Here is a 22,644-nt window from a genome sequence, read left to right as displayed (position 1 = left end):
CACAGCGTATGTCATCGTCAGGCGGTACCCGGCTGCTGCAGGGCCCTGCTGGGGCAGCCGGTCCCGCCTGCCAGCGACGCCACGGCCAGCCGGGCTGCCAAGCGCTGCAGGCGAAGGGGGAAGCCATTCCGGGCCGGCAGCCAGCTCGCAGCGCACGACCCCGGCTCACCGACCGCACGGCCCCGGCCCGCTCCTGCCGCCCCCCGCTAACACCCCACCGATCCCCTCCCCTCCTTCTGGGCTCTGCTGCTTCCGCTACCGACCTAGCGCCGCTGCAGGGTCACAGCTCCCCGGGGGGACACCTGGGGTGCCGAGCCCGTCCCCAGTCTCTGCGGTGGCTTCGAGGGCTCGGCAGATAGCCCCTTCGCCCCCGGCAGCACCCCTGTGGCAAAGCAGCCAGCACCCATGCCGGGGCAAGAGCCCAGAGACATAGAACGCTGTGGCTGGAAGGGATCTTTAAGGGTGATCCAGTCCACCCCCCATGCTGTGACCAGGGATATCCTGGGTCAGGCTGCTCAGAGCCCCGTCCAAGGTGACCTTGACCATTTCCAGGGCTAGGGCCCCTACCACCTCTCTGGGCAGCCTATGCCAGTCTTTCACTACCCTCACCGTAAACAAATCACTTTCTTATGCCTAGTTGGAATCTCCACTCTTTTAGTTCAATGCCATGGTCCCTTATCTTGTCACAACAGGCGCTGCTAAGATCGTCCCCATCCATCCCTTTAAACACTGAAAGGCTACAATAAGGTCCCCCCGGAGCCTTCTCTTCTCCAGGCTGCACAACCCCAACTCTCAGCCTGTCCCTCAGTGTTGTGGCCGGCTCTGGACCCTCTCCAACCATCCTACGTCTCGCTAGTGCCGAGAGCTCCAGAGCGAGACTGACCAGGGCGGAGCAGAGGAGCAGAATCCCCTCTCCCGATGCTGCCGGCAGACACTTGCTCCCGCCCCCGGAGCTCCCCCACGTCCCTCTTAGCACCCCGCTCACCCCCAGCGCCCGGCCTCCCGTCCCGTTGCCGCCGCGGCCGATCTGCCGCCCCGCAGCAGGGAGCGGGCAGCGGGGGAAGCTGGGCCGGGCTCTGGCTCCTCCCGGCCGGGCGGGTGCCCGGGGAGCAGCTCCGCCCGCCGGGTGGAACAGACCGTCCTGCCCCCAGGAATGACGGGCAGCCCCCTCCTCCTCTCCGGGAGGCTCTGTCGCGGCTCTCGGGGCTTCGCCATCGGGGGGGGGGGGGGGGGGGGGGGGGGCTCCGGTGTGCGGAGCCGTGGCAGCTGTCCTGCGGCGCCGGGGGATGAGCGAGCATGCCTCAGATGGAAGCCCGCTAGGAAAGGCCGTTCTGATGTTTCGCATCATTGCTGGTGAAGAGAAGCAAAGGAGATGAAGCTCAGAGTAAATCCCAATGGCCATTTTAGGGCAAAAAGGTTTCTAGGACGGCTTTTCATGTTGTGGCCCAGGAATTTCCATCAGGACATCAGCCGAGCCTCCAGCAAAAGTCCTCTGAGCTAAGGAGTGAGCAGAGCTGAGCAGGCTGGGCTATCTCCTTGGCTATTGCTGCCACAAGTGTGCTAGAAAGGTCAGTTCACCAACTGCAAAACTGCCCTCTGGGCGAGATGGCCTAAGCAGTGCATTTCAAGCCCAGCTCTTCAGAAGCCAGGTCACCAACTGGTTGATTTAAAAGAACAGAGCAGCAGAAGACTTGTCACTTCTGGCTTCTGTCAGCAGGAAAGAGTTAATTCAGTGGAGCACTGCATTCCCGTCCTATTTTCAGTATCACCCCCTGTGGAAAGCCAAAGCAATTCTTGCTGTATCAGAAAAAAAAATATCCATGGAAACCCAGAAATCTGCTTTACTTGGGCATTGCTGGGACCTGTTTGAGATCCTGTGGGGTGAGGATCAGCCTGTGCTCCTCTGCAACAGCAATCAACTGGTTGGGCATTGCTCAGCATGCATGGAATCACACTGTTAGCAAGCACGAGAGCACACTGGGGAGCTGCCACTGAACAGGCTGGAAAGATGCTTCTGTAACTGCAGTGAATTTCCAGCATAAGGCTGGCAGTTCGTTTGCACATGAGTAGGTCTCTCAGGCTGATTCATGTTCACTGTGTAACGAGGCTGAAAGCCTTTCTACATTCACCTCCTCTCCAAACTAGCTGTGCTGTGCATGTATGGGCAGCTGGCATGTTCTTGAACAGACCACAGTAAAATGCCTTTTGTCTACCTGACTGTTCATGCAGGTTACAAACACACTGCTGGCTGACAGCACACAGGATTTTATGGCTACAAGGAAGGGAGAAAGGGTAAGTAAATAATAATCAGCATTACGTCAGTGGTTCCATGTCCAAGTGGAGGCCAGTGACAAGTGGAGTCCCTCAGGGATCAGGCTTGTTTAACATCTTTGTTGGTGACATGGACAGTGGCATTGAGTGCACCCTCAGCAGGTTTGCTGCTGATGCCGAGCTGTGTGGTGCAGCTGACAGCTGGAGGGAAGGGATCCAGCCAGAGGGACCTGGACAGGCTGGAGAGCTGGGCCTAAGCCAGCCTCGTGATATTCAACAAGACCAAGTCCAAGGTCCTGCAGCTGGGTCAGGGCAATCCCAATCTCTGAACCTTATGAGTGGTCTGTCACAGGGAGAGTGTCTTCTTGCACACTGCATGTTATTAGGCCTTGCTACAAACAGCTTGGAAGGTGCTTGAGCTCATTGCCAGTAAATACAGCCCACCTGTAAGCTTTGTGGAGGAAGCAAAGCAGATGATCTCTGAAACCAGGGAGTGTTTTTCTCCACTCCCTTAACTTCTGCATTTTCTAGAATAAAACTTGTGCATTCAGTAGGAGTTTGTCCTGCCTGTTCCTGAACACAGGGGACACAGAGCTTGGCCTCAGCTCTGAAGTTGTGTTAGCAGGTGAGGGCCAGCAAGTGGGAGGGAATCAGCACAATCCCATGGCAAGCTCTAATGCCCTTTTTCCCTAAGTGACCACCATGTGCCTACCTATGTAGTTGGACCTCCCCTCTCCCATGCCCTCTCCCACTTGCTGAAAATGTTGACTTGCTGGAGCATTTCCAGAGAAGGGCAACAAAGTTGGTGAGGGGCTTGGAACACAAGCCCTACGAGGAGAGACTGAGGGAGCTGGGGTTGCTTAGCCTGGAGAAGAGGAGACTCAGGGGTGACCTTATTGCTCTCTACAACTACCTGAAGGGGGGTTGTAGACAGGCAGAGGTTGGTCTCATCTCCCAGGCAACCAGTACCAGAACAAGAGGACACAGTCTCAGGCTGCACCAGGGGAGGTTTAGGCTGGAGGTTAGGAGGAAGTTTTACACAGAGAGAGTGATTGCCCATTGGAATGTGCTGCCCAGGGAGGTGGTGGAGTCACCATCACTGGAGGTGTTCAGGAGGAGACTTGATGGGGTGCTTGGTGCCATGGTTTAGTTGGTTGGGTGGTGTTGGATGATAGGTTGGACATGATGATCTTGAAGGTCTCTTCCAACCTGGATTATTCTATTCTATTCTATTCTATTCTATTCTATTCTATTCTATTCTATTCTATTCTATTCTATTCTATTCTATTCTATTCTATTCTATTCTATTCTATAGGCAAAGGGAAAGATCTGTTTGGACACTGGAAGAGAGGTGCACTCACCGGGCGGTGAAAGCTTATTTAACCATATATAACCATTCCCTGCCAGCAGGTAAAGGTAACCCTAATCATGAGTGGGAAATAACACATCTTGGGGGAAGCAGGCACAGGCAGCAGTGGGGAAGGGGCTGCAATCAGCTCAGGAGGAGCAGGCAGCTCTTTGTGTGCTTTGTGTTTTTCAGCCACTTCCGTGAGTTAGGAGCTATTTCAACCCTGCATCTTACAGCACGGCACCTGGGAGGTACTTAAAGGTTGTTCAGCAAATGCCACAATTTATTTATTTGTATTTAATAATAATATTTCTCAAAATATTAAGCAATACTGTTTAAATACAAGGACAGAAAGTAATACCAGTTAACTGGGGGGGGGGGGGGGGGAAGTGTTGCTGGCTGTAGGTGTGCTTTTCAGGACTCATTGTCATCAAACGCAGCGTTCGTGACGTAGCCATAATCCTGCTCCTGCACTCTGCCATCCAGTGCATCCCTGGAGCGTTGCAAGGAAGATCCCCCTTCTATCTCAAGTGTACCTGAATTTCTCTTGTCTCTGTAGAATGGGGGAAAAAGAAGACACCAGTCATTTTTACTTTCTGTTCTTAGCTGCAGTAAGAAGTCAGATATCAGTGTGAGTGTGAATGAAGTTGGGTTTTGGAGACTCAAAGGATCGGAGGATGTTAGGGGTTGGAAGGGACCTCCAGAGATCATCGAGTCCAAGCCCCCTGCCAGAGCAGGAGCATTGAGTCTAGCACAGGTCGCACAGGAATGCATCCAGATGGGTCTGTAAAGTCTCCAGAGAAGGAGACTGCAGTGCTCTGCGACAAGCTCCCCAGAGAGCCCAGGTTTGGTGACAGGGATGTGTATGCCCTGAGGGGAGGAAATGGCATGTTTGTCTCTACAGAAAAAGCTAAGCTTTCCCTCACATGAGATCTTGAATGCTGTGGTTCCTTGCTGGTCCTGCAAGTCTGTGATTGATGGGAATGTTGAGGTTTATGGGTTCTGAAGAGGTGCCTATGTCTTGAGCCTGTTAAGCACAGGGAAGCTGGGACAAGCCTTACCTGAGCATGACCACTGCAGAGGCTGTGAGAATGATGATAACAGCTACGCCTGCTACAACTGCAAGCACGATGGCAACTGTACTGTGTTCAGCATTACCTGTGGAAGGGTCTTCAGCTGAAAAGGAAGCAAGAGCCTTGTCAGTGAAAGTGAGCATTACTGCCAACAGAATTTTTTCTCTATCCTTCACTGCCTGCTCAATTTATTCCTGTGTTCTCTGATGAATGTGGCTTTCTGGAACAGTGTCAGAGCCAGGTCTGCATGCCCTGCAGAGCACTGCTGTCACACCTTCTAGAACCTCTCCACTGGGGGATGTGACTCCTTTCTGCTTGGATGGCCACAGGCTCTTACCCACTGGGTTACTAGTTGAAGCATGGAAATGAAGAGCAAGCTCAGTCCCTGCCATAGTCACAGCCACTCTTGGAAGTGGGGGGTGTGTGATGCAGACAGTGAAATCCAAAACAGTTTTGTTACCTATCCTTTCATCTGCACAGACTGGTCCTGTGTACAGTTCTGAACATTCACAAGAGAAGGGGACAGAGCTGTTGTTGGTATCTTCAGAGCAAACTCCATCATTCTTACAAGGGTTTGGCATGCAAGGTCCACCTAGCAAAAAGGAAGGAGAAATGCTTCAGACTCTTCGATAATCCAACCCTGAGAGAACGGTTCTTGCTTAGAGTGCACTGACTCCTAATGCTGACACCCCCTTTATTTTAAGGCCCATTACTTGTACTTGGCAACAGAGGTGTCTACAATGAAATATCAGAGCGAGATCCCTGCTCTGCTTTTCTTCTGTATACTCTCTGTTGCAACTATCCACTACCCAGTCTTGTGCTACAAGCACTAAGTTCTTAGCCTCAAAGACAAGGTGATGGTGGTTGACTCACTCCTGTAGCATCCACGACTGAAGTTTGAAATACCACAGATTTCACCAGATTCACAGCCTAGGGCAGTGCAGGAGACAGTGGAGCTTTCTGTGCACTGGCATCTCTGGGAGCAGTCATCAGTGATGAATATTTCTCCCATCTAGAAGACAGCAATTAAATATATATATATATATAAAGGCACATTAAGTCAGCCAGGAAAACCATGAGAGGGATGCTACAGCCCCATGCTGCTCTGTCTGATGCCTTCCTCGTGAATGGCAACAAGGCAGATGTGGTTTGGTTTGGTTTTGGTAGGTTGTACCAAAAAACAGAGAGAAAGCACCTTAACTAACCCATCTCTTTGAAACTTGAGGATGGCCAAAGAAAGAAGGCAAGAGAAGAGTTGGCATATGAGATCCTAGCCCCAGACAGGGTACTTGTGCAACCAGCAATGTCTAACTGTTGCTGGCATCATGCCTCCAAGGACATCTGGAAATGCTATATGCCATTTTGCTGGCAAGTGCCACCTGTTCATAGTAAGTGTCTCCTTCCTCCCATAAACCAATCTTTGCTGGCTTAGGCCTTTTCAGTAACAAATCTCTAGTGTAAAACAAGAAATCTGTGGGATTATGGAGCTGTTCTGTCCTGCAGTGGCAATGGAGGATTCTCCATAGTCCCCATAGTCCAGCCTTTTGGGGGCTCTCTTCATGCCACAGCCAGCTACAGGCTCTCAACTCTGCCTATACCACTCTTTGCTGAGAGGACACAGGCCACTGACAGAATGTCTCTGTGGCTGGTGTGTTGTAACCTTTAGAGCCTTTGAGGCTGTTGTTTAGTGCTACAATGGGTGGGTGATTAACATGGAGGTCACAGAATCACCAAGGTTGGAAGAGACCTCAAAGATCATGGAGTCCAACCTGTCACCACAGACCTCGTGACTAAACCATGGCACCAAGTGCCACGTCCAATCCCCTCTTGAACACCTCCAGGGATGGTGACTCCACCACCTCCCTGGGCAGCACATTCCAATGGCCAACAACTCTCTCTGGGAAGAACTCTCTCCTCAACTCCAGCCTAAACTTCCCCTGGCATAACTTGAGACTGTGTCCTCTTGTTCTGGTGCTGGTTGCCTGGGAGAAGAGACCAACCCCCACCTGGCTACAACCTCCCTTCAGGTAGTTGTAGAGAGCAAGAAGGTCTCCCCTGAGCCTCCTCTTCTCCAGGCCAAACAACCCCAGCTCCCTCAGCCTCTCCTCCTAGGGCTTGTGCTCAAGGCCTCACAGACTCTGTCCAAGTGCCAGTCTTGACTGTTCTGGCAGGCAGAGTTTCAGAGGCAGACCGAGTAATCTACTCTCTCCCATTTCTGTGGAGACCAGAATTGTATTAAAGAGTTGCTCTTTGTTTCTAATGCAAAATTACATGCTGCTGAGACTGGTGAAGTGATTAGCAGAAGGTGCTGTGGGAGCTGTGTGACCCACAGGGAGACTGTACCTCATAGTACTTGTCAAGGTACGTGCAGCCACATTCTTTGTAAGGCACACAGTCAGAGTCACTAAGAACATAGCCAGGGAGACATTCACAGCCTTCCACACAAGGGGATTCACACTCAGAGGGGCTGGTGAAATCATTGCAGGATGCTGGGCATGCAGATGTGCACAAGCTGTAGTTGCTGTTGGCAGGACATGAAATACCTGTGAAATTAAGGAGAGTCCAGTTATATCAGGCTGCTGCACAGGATGCCCTTGGAGACCCAGAGGGTGTTGCCATGTGGTAGGAGGCAGTACAACAAACAGCACATACACAGAGATCTACATCCAGGCATAACAACACTTTAGTTGTAAGGAGAGCACTCCAAACCCAAGAAATGCATAATCAAAGCTATTTGTATGCTCTGCTCTCATTCCTGGTGTTCACTGTTCTCAGCCAGCTTCCCACACACTGAGGGTAACCATCTCTGCAAGCAGCTGTGGGCACTGTGGCAACTGTGTTTAACCAGGAAGACAAAGTCATCTGACTGGGGGAGACACAGGGGAAGTATGGTTTGCTTAATCTCCCAACTTGAAATGGTTTTGGAAAGAAAGATTTGAGATTGAGTTTTACTTCAGCATTTTTGTAGTCTCAAGGATTTGGAGGTTTTGGCTGAATCACAGAATCATGGAATGGTTTGGGTTGGAAGGGACCTCCACAGGTCATCCAGTCCAACGCCCCCCTCTGCAGTCAACAGGGACATCCTCCACTAGATCAGGTTGCCCAGAGCCCTGTCAAGCCTCATCTCCAGGGATGGGGCCTCAACTACCTCCCTGGGCAACCTGTTCCAGTGGTGAACCTCCCTCATGGTAAAGAATCTTTTTTTTCCATCTTAAAATTTCACAGGCAAAAAAAAAAAGAGATAATTAGTATAATTTGTAGATTTAAAAAGAGATTGACATGAAATGGTTTTCCTTCAGACTTGTGGTTTGGGATGGTTTCTGAAAGTGTAACTTTTTTTTGGTCCAGTTGGTAATGGTTGGTAAACTTCTGATGACAGGGGAGCTGAAAGCTCTTCATAAACTTCTGATGACAGAGGAGCTGAAAGCTCTTCATAAACTTCTGATGACAGAGGAGCTGAAAGCTCTTCATTCCTAAGTAACTTTCTAAGCTGGGTTCTAAATGTGAAAGCCAGCCTGAGACACAGAAGAAAGGCCAGCAGAGCAAGTGTGGATGCTACACTGTCAGCAGTGATTCAGGTGTGAACCAGCATGACTTTACTCCCTGAGAAGTTCTGGTATAGGAAAAGCCTCCAATCTCAGATTCTGAGAGTCCTTTAGGTGGAAACCATACTTCCTGTATGGTTCTTCCTGTGCTTACCACAAACTGTCTGTTGCCTCCAGCCTCCCATGCTGACCCCTTGCTGTTGACAAGCCAGCACATATTCTTCCAGACTCTGACACAGTGCAGCATCATCTCCTATTGCACACATATCAAACAGACAGCTCCTGTGTGGAACATGAGAAAGAGTTTGTTGCCAGTAGCTTTATTATTGTTTCTGCCTGGCTCTTGGCTAGTTCCATTTCCCTCTGTCTGGCTGACAGGAAAACCAAAGAATAAACACCCCACTTCCCCCAGCCAGATGGTTGGGAAGATCAGGTTATCTGTTGTGCAGCCTCTGCTAACCTGTGAGATCCCAGGCTCACAGGATGTCAGGGGTTGGAAGGGACCCAAAGAGATCATCAAGTCCAACCCCATGGCCAGAGCAGGAGCATAGAATCCAGCACAGGTCACACAGGCTTGAAAGGCTCCAGAGAAGGAGACTCCACAACCTCTCTGAGCAACCTGTTCCAGTGCTCTGTGACCCTCACAGTGCAGAAGTTCCTCCTCATGTTGAGGTGGAGCCTCCTGTGCTGTAGTTTATATCCATTGCCCCTTGTCCTATCACAGGGTGCAACTGAGCCTGTCCTCTCCCTCTGGACACCCAGCTCTCAGATATTTATAGACATTTATTAAATCCCCTCTCAGTCTTCTCTTCTCCAGACTAAACAGCCTCAGGTCTCTCAGCCTCCCCTCATAGGGCAGTGCTCCAGTCCCTTCATCATCCTGGTAGCTCTCTGTTGGACTCTCACCAGCAAGATCCCTGTCCCTCTTGAACTGTCTCTCAGTCCAAAACTGGATGCAGTATTCCAAGTGTGGCCTCACCAGGGCAGAGCAGGTGGGGAGGAGAACCTCCCTCGATCTGCTGGGCACACTCCTCTTAATGTACCTCAGGATTCCATTGGCCTTCTGGGCCATAAGGGCACAAGAGAGATTTATCTGTGAACAAGCCATCAACAGGTACTGGACTGCTATTTGCTTCTGGTTTGGTCCAGCATGGCTGCATGATGCACTTTGTAGAGTAGAGTAGAGTAGAGTAGAGTAGAGTAGAGTAGAGTAGAGTAGAGTAGAGTAGACTAGACTAGACTAGACTAGACTAGAATAGACCAGGTTGGAAGAGACCTTTGAGATCATCAAGTCCAACCTATCACCCAACACCATCCAATCAACTAAACCATGGCACCAAGCACCCCATCCAGTCTCTTCCTAAACACCTCCATGGTGACTCCACCTTGTAATGCTGCTCAATCTTATAGCTGGACTACACATTCACTGCAACACATGGGTGCCTTCCCCATGGCCATATGCCTTGAGTACTGACACAGAGTCCTGGTTTACCCAGTGGTTGTTCATTTGCCAGTGCTGCCTTCTCAGAGTTGCTCATCATCTGAATATCCACATCCTGATTTTCAGAGGCACTGGGATCTGAGGTGAATGGGATCTGCAAGTTTGCAGCACCTCAGGAAAAAAGAATCAGGCTACAACTATGAAGGCAGCACCAAATTCCAGAGTGAGGAGAGAAGTAGCCATTGGTCCAGTGTTTCTTTTTGCCTTAAGATTCCTTCACATTCTTCTCACAAGTAGAAGGGGTGTTGAGGCTGGCATTATTTCTCTTTCAAAGTTAGGAACAACTGCATTTCTAAAGAAACCTGGCAGCTCCTTGGCAACTTTGTTGCTGATGATGGATGAATAATGAATGTGGGTATGAATCAAAGGGTTTCATGCCGCTCAAAACCAGGTGTGTAGGACTTGTGTATGTAAGAGGCCACAGCAGCCTTTAAACACAGCAGAGGGAGCTTCCTTGAAGGTGGCAGGTTAGTTACTCTTCACTATTCAGTTTTTTGCACTGTTTCATGAAAGATGCAAGAAGCGTCACTGACAGCCTCAGCCTCTGTGGCTACAGCATGCAGGCTGGTTTTTATGAAGCTAGGTTTTCTAGAAGGAAACTAAGAGAGCCAGGTACTAAATTCCCACTGAAGGTGGGTGAGAACTGGACACTGGAAATCCCAGCCTGCAGGCGTAATGTTTAATACTGTTGCTTTTTCTCTGTAGGAAAAGAGGAAAGCTGCTTTCTTGAGCTAACAGAAAAGTGAAGCTGGAATTAGATGGAAAGCATCACTATTGTTTACAAATAAAGAAGGGAATTTATGGAGATAGATATTGAATGGAATAGAATAGAATAGAACAGAACAGAACAGAACAGAGTAGAGTAGAGTAGAGTAGAGTAGAGTAGAGTAGAGTAGAGTAGAGTAGAGTAGAGTAGAGTAGAGTAGAGTAGAGTAGAATAGAATAGAATAGAATAGAGTAGAATAGAATAAACCAGGTTGGAAAAGACCTTCAAGATCATCATGTCCAACCTATCATCCAACACCACCTAATCAACTAACCCATGGCACCAAGCATCCTGTCAAGCCTCGTCCTGAACACCCCCAGCGACGGCGACCCCACCACCTCCTCGGGCAGCCCATTCCAATGGGCAATCACTCTCTCAGTGTAAAACTTCTTCCTAACCTCCAGCCTGAACCTCCCCTGATGCAGCCTGAGACTGTGCCCTCTTGTTCTGGTGCTGGTTGCCTGGGAGAAGAGACCAACCTCCGCCTCACTACAACCCCTCTTCAGGTAGTTGTAGACAGCAATAAGGTCACCCCTGAGTCTCCTCCTCTCCAGGCTAAGCAACCCCAGCTCCCTCAGCCTCTCCTCGTAGGGCTGTGTTCCAAGCCCCTCACCAACTTTGTTGCCCTTCTCTGGACATGTTCCAGCAAGTCAACCTCCTTCCTAAACTGAGGGGCCCAGAACTGGACACAGTACTTGAGGTGCAGCCTAACCAGTGCAGTGTACAGGGGCAGAATGACCTCCCTGCTCCTGCTGGCCACACTGTTCCTGATGCAGGCCAGGATGCCATTGGCCTTCCTGGCTGCCTGGGCCAATAATGGAAACCCTGGGCCCAGTTCTCCAAAGATATTTACTATCCCCAGTCCCTATTAATCTCCCAGAGGCCAAAGATGAAACACTCTTTTCAGAAGCAAGCACCAAAATGGGTTTGCAGACGGGGTGGACAAGGGTGCGTGGCAGCCACTTACATGAAATAGAAATCAGGTGAGAGTGTAGAGTGGCAATTTGCAAAGGGACCGTTGGAGTCCATCAGGATTTGACATCTTGAATTTCCATTTTGTTGCTCCAGCTCTTTTTCACCACAGCCTTGGAAGAGGCCTGTATCTAGTTCCTCCTCAAACTCATCGTCTGAGTTTACATCTCGCCTGTAAAGTCACCATGACAGCGTCAGTTTGTTGCGTGTGCAAACAGCCTTCAGGGTACTGCTCTTGAGGAACACCACAACAGACCTTCTGTAGGCTTATTTCTCTCTTATTCATGCCTGTACAGTGGCTGTTGTAATGACTGTGGCCCCACAGAAGGATACTGGACACTTCAGGCCTCTTTTGGCTAGATAGAAAGTCATTGGTGGTTCACAGAATCACAGAAACATTCAGGTTGGAAAAGAGCCTCAGGGTCACCAAGTCCAACCCAGAACCCTGCTCTACAAGGTGCTCCCCTAAACCATATCCCCAAGCACCACATCCAAACCACCTTTAAACACATCCAGGGCTGGTGACTCAACCACCTCTCTGGGCAGCATATTCCAATGCCTGACCACTCTTGCAGTCTAAACCTACCCAGTCAATGAGCAGGAAAGGTCTCTCCACACAGAATATAAAGACCAGAAATAACACAGCTGCTCCTAGGTATTAACTATGGCTTTGTTCACTCCCTTCCAGCTGCTGTGCTTGCCATGGATATGGAGTAGAAAATGCAGTACCTGAGACGAGCAGGGTTCCTATTCAGAGGGACTTTCCAGCTGGCTCCAAACATATTCACACTCCTGTACACAACACCATTGGGATTTTTGAAGTCATTTCTAGGTCTCCCATCAAAGTCACCACACAAGCCTTCCACTCTGCTTCTGTAGGTGTTGGCCAGCTTGATATCTAGGGAAGTTCAGAAGGCAAAAAAAAGAGCTATTACACCGAAATCTTTGCTTCTGAGTGTGTAGAAGAGGTGGAAAGCAGTGCCAAGTACCACTTTTCATGATTCAGATCAGACCTGGCAACGTGATGTGGGCAGGATATGAGCACAGCCCTGAGCATACATGTTCATACATGTATTCAGAGGACTGCTTCTGTCCTGTTTCTGCTGCTGTGCAACATGGATCAGGAAAAAAAAGTTGCAGCCAGTAAGGCATTATTTAACATGACATCACCACCTGAGTGCTCTTGGTGCCTACTGCTTACTGCTTTGCAGCAAACAATGCATCAGCCACTTCTTGCCCCTCACTTAGAATCCACTTGGTAGCAGAATTCTTACAGGAGAGACCTTTCTGGAGCTGGACTTTTAGGGTTTGGAATGATGGTCATGTGTAAAAACAGCCTGGTGCTTTCACCATCCCCTCAGAAATCACATGACTGTATTCTGGTGTGCATCAGAAGTAGCTCTGCTTTCAACAGAGGAGGCAAGAATGTGCGCTCCACTTGCAGGAGTGAGGTGTGCACCGTGTGCTGTGAGTCCCACTGAGAAACACAGGAAAATGGGATGATCTGGAACAGCCTTGAGAGGAAGGAGGTAGAAGGATGCACTCACAGCTGGATACCTTGAGGCTCTCAGTCCTGTGACTGGCTTAAGCTGGCACAGGGGCACATTCAGATTTCACCCCATCGTCGTGATCAGCAGTTTCAAGTGATTGGGTTTTATTTTTAAGCCCTCAGGCCTTACTTAACGTGAAAAAAGGTGAGCCAGTCTGACTCTGCATCTCATTTCTCCTATGTTCAGATGGATCCAGATAAAGAAATGCCAGTTTTATGGGGTTTTTCTGCTTTTTGGGTAACACTTTCATCTTAATTTAATTTTATTTTAATAGGCTCAAAGGATGAAGGTTTCCAATTTTACTTTGGGTGCAGGACTCCTTTGGTGTGAAGACACTTGTTGAGACACTGCAAAAGCTTTCCTGCCCGCTGTCTTACTATCACTTACCTGCATTTTGACTGCCATCAAAGCTCAGGTATAAGCCAAAGTCTGTCTCCAGGTAAATTCTTGTTGTCCTCTGGTATATACGAATACCTTCATGAGGATGGGCAGGGGGTCTCACCTTCACACCATCCACCTACAAGGGGCAAAAGAAAAGGTTACCATTCAGAATATATATAGGCCAGATTCAAAGTTGACTTCAGTGCAGGTCAATGCTGCTAGTGAACATATATATATGTATCACAGTATCACAAAGGTTGGAAGAGACCTCGAGGATCATCGAGTCCAACCTGTCACCACAGACCTCATGACTAGACCATGGCACCAAGTGCCACGTCCAATCCCCTCTTGAACACCTCCAGGGATGGGGACTCCACCACCTCCCTGGGCAGCACATTCCAGTGACTAATGACTCTCTTGGTGAAGAACTTTCTCCTCACCTCGAGTCTAAACCTCCCCTGGCACAGCTTGAGACTGTGTCCTCTTGTTCTGCTGCTGGTTGCCTGGGAGAAGAGACCAACCCCTTCCTGGCTACAACCACCTTTCAGGTAGTTGTAGAGGGCAATGAGGTCACCCCTGAGCCTCCTCTTCTCCAGGCTAAACAACCCCAGCTCCCTCAGCCTCTCCTCACAGGGCTGTGCTCGAGGCCTCTCCCCAGCCTCGTTGCCCTTCTCTGGACACATTCAAGTCTCTCAATGTCCTTCTTAAACTGAGAGTCCCAGAACTGGACACAGGACTCAAGGTGTGGCCTAACCAGTGCATAGTACAGGGGCACAATGACTTCCCTGCTCCTGCTAGCCACACTATTCCTGATGCAGGCCAGGATGCCATTGGCCTTCTTGGCCACTTGGGCACATATGTGTGTGTATGTGTATATATATATACACACACACACACACATATATACATACATATAAAATTAACAAGGTAAAAAAACCTGAGTATTCATTTTTTCAAAGTTAAGAAAATCACATACTGAGGAAAGTGATCTGGACACAGCATTTTCATACCATCCTGACAAATTTCTACCATTGAGCCAAAAAATTACATAGGAACTACCTCTACTCTGAATGCACCAATAGGAAGGAAATTCAGTTTTCCCAGCATAATTGGCACTTTTCCCTGACCCTGATAAAAAAACCCACAATGATGGCTTTATTGTAAGCCTTGGGATATTTGGTGTTTTATTCTTAAACCTCTATTTACCCATTTGTCTGAAGTAGAATTCATAGCTAGAGAGGAAAAAAGACACAACTGGGCTCCCCGGTTTAAGAGGATCAGGGAGCTGCTGGAAAGGGTCCAGCAGAGGGCTGCAGGGATGGCAAAGGGACTGGAGCACTGCCTGGTGAGGAGAGGCTGAGGGACTTGGGGTCTTTAGTCTGGAAAAAAGAAGACTTAGAGGGGATTTAGTAAATGTTTATAAATATCTGAGTGCTGGGTGTCAGGAGGGAGGGGACAGGCTCTGCTCACTTCTCTCTGTGATAGGACAAGGGGCAATGGATGTAAGCTGCAGCACAGGAGGTTCCACCTCAACACAAGGGGGAACTTCTTCACTGTAAGGGTCACAGAGCACTGGAACAGGCTGCCCAGAGAGGTTGTGGAGTTTCCTTCTCTGGAGACTTTCAAGGCCCTTCTGGATGTATTCCTGTGTGATCTGTGCTCGATTGTATGGTCCTGCTCCGGCAGGGGAGTTGGACATTCTGTTGGAGCCCTGACATCCTGTGAACTGCAAACCCCATTAGTGGTCACTCGGTAGCACTGGTGTAAGAATACAGTTAGCCTGAATACTTCAAATTCTGCAAAACAGATTGCTTTTGTTTTCCCTTTTCTTTTCTCAAAGGGAGTCTTTCTCTGTGCTCTGCAAGCAGTGAGAGACTTACCACAAGCTTCTTGTTCTGCATGAATCTCACTGTGTGATTGTAAACATCCACAAGAACCTCTCTCAGGTAAGTAAGGTGTGGCCTCAGACGGAAAGGATAGTTCGTGCCTTCAATTCTGAATGGTGTCAGGGTATCAGGTAGGCCAGGGATGGTCTGAGCCATAATGTATGTGTATCTCCCTTGGAAGTGGTGCACCAGGCCATCAAAGGTGGTGTAGTGTGGATCCCCCAAGATCCGGCATTTCCCAAAGCCTGAAGGGGAAGAGCTTCATTACTATTCAGTCTGAATATGCAGGTGCCAGATCCCGTCCAGGGGTGAGTTTAAAACAAGTTAGGTAAAATAACAGCTGCTAGCAGGCAAAGATGGGTGCTCAGGCATCACCCTAGTGAGTGGGCACTCAAATAAAGAGACAGAGAAACCCATTCCTCTGCTGAGAACTAGTGGAAGCCAACTGAACAGAAGCAGAACATTTGGGTTTGTAGTCTATATAGAGACTGAGTTGTGCACATTGGTCCTCTGCAGAGGAATGGTCCTGCCACACAGCATGGCTGGCAGTAGAGCTGTCAATTTCATAGCTCTCAGCAGCAGTGTTGCTGCAAAAGCACTGGGACATGAAAAGCAATGTCTAATTTTGGCAGGCTCACTGCTTATCACACTGATTGCTTCTGAGGTTACTAGACTGCTTAGAAGGTCCACCAGACCTAACAATCAGAATCAGTGACTATCATCTAAGTAATCCCTTTGACCACCCAGTGCAGACTGAACCATTATCCCAGGAGCAAGTCTCTCCTTAGGACAGCTGAGGTTCCATGCTGTGGCATTTTGCCAAAATGGAGCAGGGCTAAGCTGGGTTTGCACTGTGCTCTTGTATTGATCATCAATACAGACCTTTGCCATACTGTTCTTTAAAAGTGAAGTATGGAGTCACTAGGCAACAAACTGTCTCCTAAACAATCCAAGTCACCTGGAGAATATGGAATTAACTTTGCTTATCCAAAGCAACTACTGAACAACTACTGTTATTTATCTGTTCAGGTCTGCTCCCTCCTGTTTTGTCTTTGGTTTTGTGGTTGGCTTTTTTTCTGTTCTCAAACTAGCAGGCAGTGTTGAAAAACAGGATCGTTGCCAAAGGATTCACAGGCATTTATGAGCTTTGGTTTTGCTAGAATACATAGAATAAACCAGGTTGGAAGAGACCTTCAAGATCATCGCGTCCAACCCATCAACCAATCCAACACCACCCAAACAACTAACCCACGGCACCAAGCACCCCATCAAGTCTCCTCCTGAAAACCTCCAATGATGGCGACTCCACCACCTCCCCAGGCAGCCCATTCCAATGGGCAATCACTCTTTCTGTGTACAACTTCTTCCTAACATCCAGCCTGAACCTCCCCTGGCGCAGCCTGAGACTGTGTCCTCTTGTTCTGGTACTGGCTGCCTGGGAGAAGAGACCAACATCCGTCTGTCTACAACCTCCCTTCAGGTAGTTGTAGAGAGTGATAAGGTCACCCCTGAGTCTCCTCTTCTCCAGGCTAAACAGACTGAACTGTCAGATTTCTAGATGCAAGTACATTTTAAGGCTCTTGTTCCACTTCCCTCTACAAATTCCTACTCTGAAAACTTGTGTGTTCAATAATATGTCAGCAGCAGCACCATCAGAGGTGCCTTCTTTCGCTGGGGAAAAGATTGGAAGCGCCATGGAAGGAAGAATGGACACTGTGACAGTTTAGGCTGTGCCTTTAAGAAAGGATAGCTGCAAAATTCTCTAGCTGAAGGGTTGGGTGTAAAAAGGAAAACAAAAGGAAGATAATTCTAATGGGATTTCATTGGTAGATGAGTGGGATGGAGTTTTACGACCTTACATTCCGGATTCAGCCTCATCTTTGCTCTGTTGCTTGGCCAGACTGCACGCATGCTGACCCTGGGCTGAAACTGGTAAGATAAGCTGCTAACTTTCTCAACAACTGCTTTCAGCTTAACTGGAATTCCCCTAACCTTCTTGTTCTACTCTTCCCTAATTAACTAGAGAAAAAGGGAAGGGGGAGAGAGGTTGGGGGGAACCTGAGGGGGGATCCTCCAAGGAGGAGGATTTCTCTGTCTGTTTTCTTTTCTGTAAATTCTTGTCTAATACTGTAAATACTGTATATTTTGTGTACATAAATACTGTGTGTATACACAATACTGTACATACTGTATATTTTGTGTATAAATACTGTATATTTTGTGTCTATTCTTTGCATTTCATTATTGCTTGTAAAATACAGCTTCCATTCGCTTCTCTGACTGCGCCTAGCCGAGTTTTTGTGGCTGGGGGTGGATTAAACCATCACACCACTACAGACACCCACATCCTTCCTCCTTGTCCAGCCCTCATGGAGCAGCAAGTGCAGATCTGCCTGCACTTACCTGTTGGATTGCACTTGTGTTTCCCATTTTTGATCACACAGGTTTCTCCAGAATCACAGCTGTAGCTCTTACACTTGATGACGCCATTCTTCTGACACTCACATCTCCTGGTACAGTGTGGAGTAATCCAGGTCTCCCCAGCCTGGACAGAAGTTGTGTTAATAAGATGTTATTAAGGGGCTCAGTTTTGCAGTGCCATAAGAGTTCAATGGAAAAGGATGTAGAGGCTGGCTAGGTACAGCCTGGCCAGTTGGCCTTTTCACAACTAAATAATCCAGGTGTAGTCTCTCCAAGAGCCTGGGAGGGAACATCTCAGCCCATTTATCTTACTGGTTTCCATATAAGAATTTGACCACAAAACAGGACTAGTCTGAATGACTCTAGTCAATTGACTAGTTTGGAATATGTCTTAATTTCAGCCTCAAGTCCCAAGCTCCTGCATCTCCCAGCGCTGAAGCCTGCATCTTTTATTAATCAGCTGGAAAGTATTTAAGAGGTAGACCCTGAAGATTTTAATCTTTCTCTCTTTCAGGTGGGGAGGAGACCAACTTTCTACAAGATCTGCAGCTAGAGATTTGCTCCACAGACAAACTACTTACACTGTAATAATTGTTGTCATCATCCCTGCAGCCACAGTTGCTCAGAGGTACACACTTGCCGTTACTGAGCACATAGTTATCATCACACTCACAACCCTCTGTGCACTCCTCTGTCTTCTCACAAAGGGAAGATGCAAAAATGTCATTGCATGTGGATGGGCAGGCAGAGACACAGTCCGTGTAATGGTTGTGGGGCGGACAGGACAGTGCTGTGTGGGTGAAGAGAACATAATCAATGTCTTTAAGTACATTTAAGAAGAACACAGAATACAGAAATAACCAGGTTGGAAAAGACCTATGAGATCACTGAGTCCAACCTATCACCCAACACCATCTAATCAATTGAACCGTGGCATTAAGTGCCTCATCCAGTCTCTTTTTAAACACTTCCAGTGAAGGTGACTCCACCACCTCCCTGGGCAGCACATTCCAGTGGCCAATCTCTCTTTCTGTGAAGAATTTCTTCCTAACATCCAGCCTAAACCTCCCCTGGCACAGCTTGAGACTGTGCCTCAAGCTCAACTTGGACACAATTCAGTGCAACAATGAAGTCATAATACCAGAACTGCATTTGGTGGCAGTTTTGGCTTAATTGCCTTTTACATAACTCGTTCCCCTAATATTGCTCATTTCTTTTCATGCCACCAGGCAGCCAAGTGTCATTTTTTCAACACTTGCTTGTGCACTTACGACAGAATGTGCTGTTCCTCCATTTAATGGTGATCCCATGACTCCTGCAGGTGTCCACATAGACTTGAACTATGTCGCAGAGAGCGGACTTCATGCCGTCATACAGACACATGTCATAGACACACATTTGTATGAAGTCTTCAGGATTGACTAGGTTATGGCAGGCCTTGAATTTGTCTGATTTTAGGACATTGCACTGCCTTTCGATGTCTGGTTTGTTGGCAGCAGTGCAAGGAGGAACATCATCTTCCCTTGAGTCTGATAAGCAGCTGCACAAAAGCACAGACACAGCTGCATTTAAGTTCCAAAGGCATACGTAAGATGGAGACCAAAATGGTTTTTTTCCTAGTGAAAGGTATCCATAGGCTCACAGGATGTTAGGGGTTGGAAGGGACCTCTGGAGATCTTCCAGTCCAACCCCCCTGCCAGAGCAGGACCATAGAATCTAGCACAGGTCACACAGGAACACATCCAGACAGGGCTGGAAAGTCTCCAGAGAAAGAGACTCCACAACCTCTCTGGGCAGCCTGTTCCAGTGCTCTGTGACCCTCACAATCAAGAAGTTCCTCCTCATGTTGAGGTGGAGCCTCCTGTGCTGTAGTTTCTATCCATTGCCCCTTGTCCTATTACAGGGTGCAACTGAGCAGAGCCTGTCCCCTCCCTCTGGACCCCCAGCTCTCAGATATTTATAGACAGTTATTAAATCCCCTAGCAGCCTCTCCACATAGGGAACATGCTCTAGTCATTTAATCATCCTGGTAGCTCTCTGTTGGACTCTCTCCAGCAGATCCTTGTCCCTCTTGAACTGGAGGGCCCAGAACTGGATGCAGTATTCCAGGTGAGGTCACATCAGGGCAGAGTAGAGGGACAGGAGAACCTCCCTGGATCTGCTGGACGCACTCCTCTCAATGTGCACCAGGATCCCGTTGGTTTTCATGTCCACAAGGGGACATTGCTGACCCGTGGGTAAATTGTTGTCCAAACTTGTTGTATTGAGCAATGGTAGGGAGGGAGGAAGGGTGGAAGGAGGAAGGGAGGCAGTAAAATTTACCCCTCATCACTGTCTGCCTCCACTTTCCAGCTGTTTCCGAAATCTGTGACACCAACTAGTGTACCGTTGGGCAAGACCAGTTCATCTTCACGGTTATCATTGAAGTTGCCACACATGCCTTGTACCTGCAAGAACCATATTGTGAGCACAATCTGTTCTGCATCAGCTTCCCAATAACTTCTTATTCATTGCCTATGAAATGGTGTGACTGAATCACCAACAGCCACGAGCCTTGTGGCAGACATTTCAGGTGCACTCACTAGTGTCTGACTGCACCCACAGGGAAACAAAATAGAGGCTGCAGGAAATCTGTGGCCCCCTGAGGCTTTGAGGTGGTTTACTCTATAAGCTGGATGTATTCCCCTAGCCAGGTAATTTTCTTTAGTTACCCCCTTGGAACACAAGCAAGTTGTTGTGAAGAGAAAATAAAAGAAAGGGAAAAAACTGATGTGTCACAAGACAGCTACAAAGAAAGATGCAATGGCAAAAGACAGGAATAAAAGAAATTAGAAGTAAATGCACAAAGCAGCAGGTCTGAAGCAGTGCCAGGTGCTTACATACTAAATCTTACCTTGGAGAAATAGGTTTGTGGGAGGGTGATTTCCAGGTGGTGATTGCCATCAAATTTCACTATCACACCAAAGTCAGTTTCCACTACTATGAATCTGCCCACACTTCCAACGGACACACCTCGCACCCGGTTCTCCAGTGGAGTGTTGACTCTCTCATTGTTCAGCTGGAGAGACATAGCATTTGTCATATGGGCATCCTTCCATGAAAGCTTTTCAGCTCACATTCTATGTTCTTTGCAGTGCTGAAGATTTCTGTTTGACAGCTTTAGCTCCTTTAAGCTTCCATCATTGCATATTCCAGCTATGGCTTGCAGGAATCAGCCTTTAGCTGAGAAGAGCTGGGCAGTACTCATAGCCTGTGCCTTCAACAGGGAGCTGGAAAGATCTCTGGCAGTGAGCAAGCTCTTACTCACCCACAGGATGGATTCCTTGCCTCCACTACTGCCATGGACCCCATGCATTCTAGACCAATACAGTATGACTTGCCCTTCCTCTGTTCTTGTTAGCTAGCTATAGGTGGTTGGGTTGATGACAGCTACTGAAATGGGGAGAGCCATTCTTTAGTGCAGGCAGTAATTCTCCAGTCTGGGGGCTTTGGGCTCTGTCTCCAAAATACAGCCAACAGAACAGAAGCCCTGGGAACTGGTAAGAGATGACATTTCCCCATGATATGCAGAAAATGGAGGTGCCCATAAGTATTAAGCATATGCATACATATTCCTTAGGGAACATGAAGATCCTTTTTTCTCTGGCTACTCTAGCGAGCTAATTTAAAGATTCTTCTTGCCAGAATAAAAAGCACCACCACCTACCAGGAACATGAAGTTCCTTTTCTCTACAGCTACTCTAGTGAGCCAATTTCAAGATACTTCTTGCCAGAATAAAGAGCACCACCACCTACCAGGATTCCCTGGTTCTTCTGGAGGGTGATCCGTATGCCATACACATCTATGTAGACTTCTTTAAGGTATGTGGCGCCTCTAAGCCCTCTGTCCTCATTCTTGCCACGGATGGTTATAGGAGTGGCACTGTTGGTGTTGACAACCTCAACCAAGGTGTAGGTGCAGGTACCCATGAAAGTGTACATCCTTCCATCAAAAGTGAGATAGTGAGGATCTCCAGCCACTTGACATATTGCTTGACCTGGAGGTGGAAAATTTATCCAAGAGCTTTGGACTCAGAGGACCAAAGATGTTTGCATTAGCACAGCAACCTAATCCTGATTGGTATTACGTGGGCAAACCTTCACAGAGCTACCACAGGTTCATGCCAGTCACACATCACAGTATCACAGTATCACAGGATAACTAAGGTTGGAAGAGACCCCAAGGATCATCAAGTCCAACCTGTCTCGACAGACCTCATGACTAGACCATGGCGCCAAGTGCCACATCCAATCTCCCCTTGAACACCTCCAGGGATGGGGACTCCACCACCTCCCTGGGCAGCACATCCCAATGACGAACGACTCGCTTGGTGAAGAACTTGTTCCTCACTTCGAGTCTAAACCTCCCCTGGCACAGCTTGAGACTGTGTCCCCTTGTTCTGGTGCTGGTTGCCTGGGAGAAGAGACCAACCCCTTCCTGTCTACAACCACCCTTCAGGTAGTTGTAGAGAGCAATGAGGTCACCCCTGATCCTTCTCTTCTCCAGGCTAAACAATCCCAGCTCCCTCAGCCTCTCCTCATAGGGCTGTGCTCAAGGCCTCTCCCCAGCCTTGTTGCCCTTCTCTGGACACGTTCAAGTGTCTCGATGTCCTTCTTAAACTGAGGGGCCCAGAACTGGACACAGGACTCAAGGAATATATTTGGAAACAAGAAACTTCCAGAAAGTGTCTCCTAAGTTCGATTTGCAAATCATGTGCAAACTGGCAACTTGGCAGGAAATGAATCTCTTGATACATTTTTATATGCTGTTGTAGCTATGATTTATGGGAGTTGAGAGTAATACAGAGGTTTTTCTACTTAGCTGTATCAAAAAAAAACCCCAAACCCAAACATAATTCCATGTATAAAGAGAGGTGTAAATATAAAAGTC

The 22,644-nt window shown here is 48.3% G+C and overlaps 1 protein-coding gene across 1 annotated transcript in view; it reads right to left on the bottom strand.

Moving 5' to 3' along the window:
* Positions 1–4,033: 4,033 nt before the first annotated feature.
* FCGBP (Fc gamma binding protein) overlaps positions 4,034–22,644 on the bottom strand; it is a 60,913-nt gene continuing 42,302 nt past the window's right edge. The window contains exons 48-63 of the mRNA XM_054175541.1: positions 21,510–21,751; positions 20,608–20,772; positions 20,037–20,161; positions 18,986–19,254; positions 18,296–18,504; positions 17,697–17,838; positions 15,288–15,538; positions 13,414–13,543; positions 12,206–12,374; positions 11,472–11,648; positions 8,392–8,519; positions 7,036–7,235; positions 5,566–5,704; positions 5,153–5,284; positions 4,681–4,795; positions 4,034–4,172 (exon numbers count right to left, since the gene is read on the bottom strand). Of these exons, the coding sequence (XP_054031516.1) occupies positions 4,034–4,172; positions 4,681–4,795; positions 5,153–5,284; positions 5,566–5,704; positions 7,036–7,235; positions 8,392–8,519; positions 11,472–11,648; positions 12,206–12,374; positions 13,414–13,543; positions 15,288–15,538; positions 17,697–17,838; positions 18,296–18,504; positions 18,986–19,254; positions 20,037–20,161; positions 20,608–20,772; positions 21,510–21,751 (2,732 nt within the window). The remainder of the gene's footprint in view (positions 4,173–4,680; positions 4,796–5,152; positions 5,285–5,565; positions 5,705–7,035; positions 7,236–8,391; positions 8,520–11,471; positions 11,649–12,205; positions 12,375–13,413; positions 13,544–15,287; positions 15,539–17,696; positions 17,839–18,295; positions 18,505–18,985; positions 19,255–20,036; positions 20,162–20,607; positions 20,773–21,509; positions 21,752–22,644) is intronic.

The sequence above is a fragment of the Dryobates pubescens genome, chromosome 32 (assembly GCF_014839835.1).
Source record: "Dryobates pubescens isolate bDryPub1 chromosome 32, bDryPub1.pri, whole genome shotgun sequence".
Classification (NCBI taxonomy): domain Eukaryota; kingdom Metazoa; phylum Chordata; class Aves; order Piciformes; family Picidae; genus Dryobates; species Dryobates pubescens.
The sequence above is the reverse complement of the archived record's forward strand: the minus strand, read 5'-3'. Positions and strand labels throughout refer to the sequence as shown.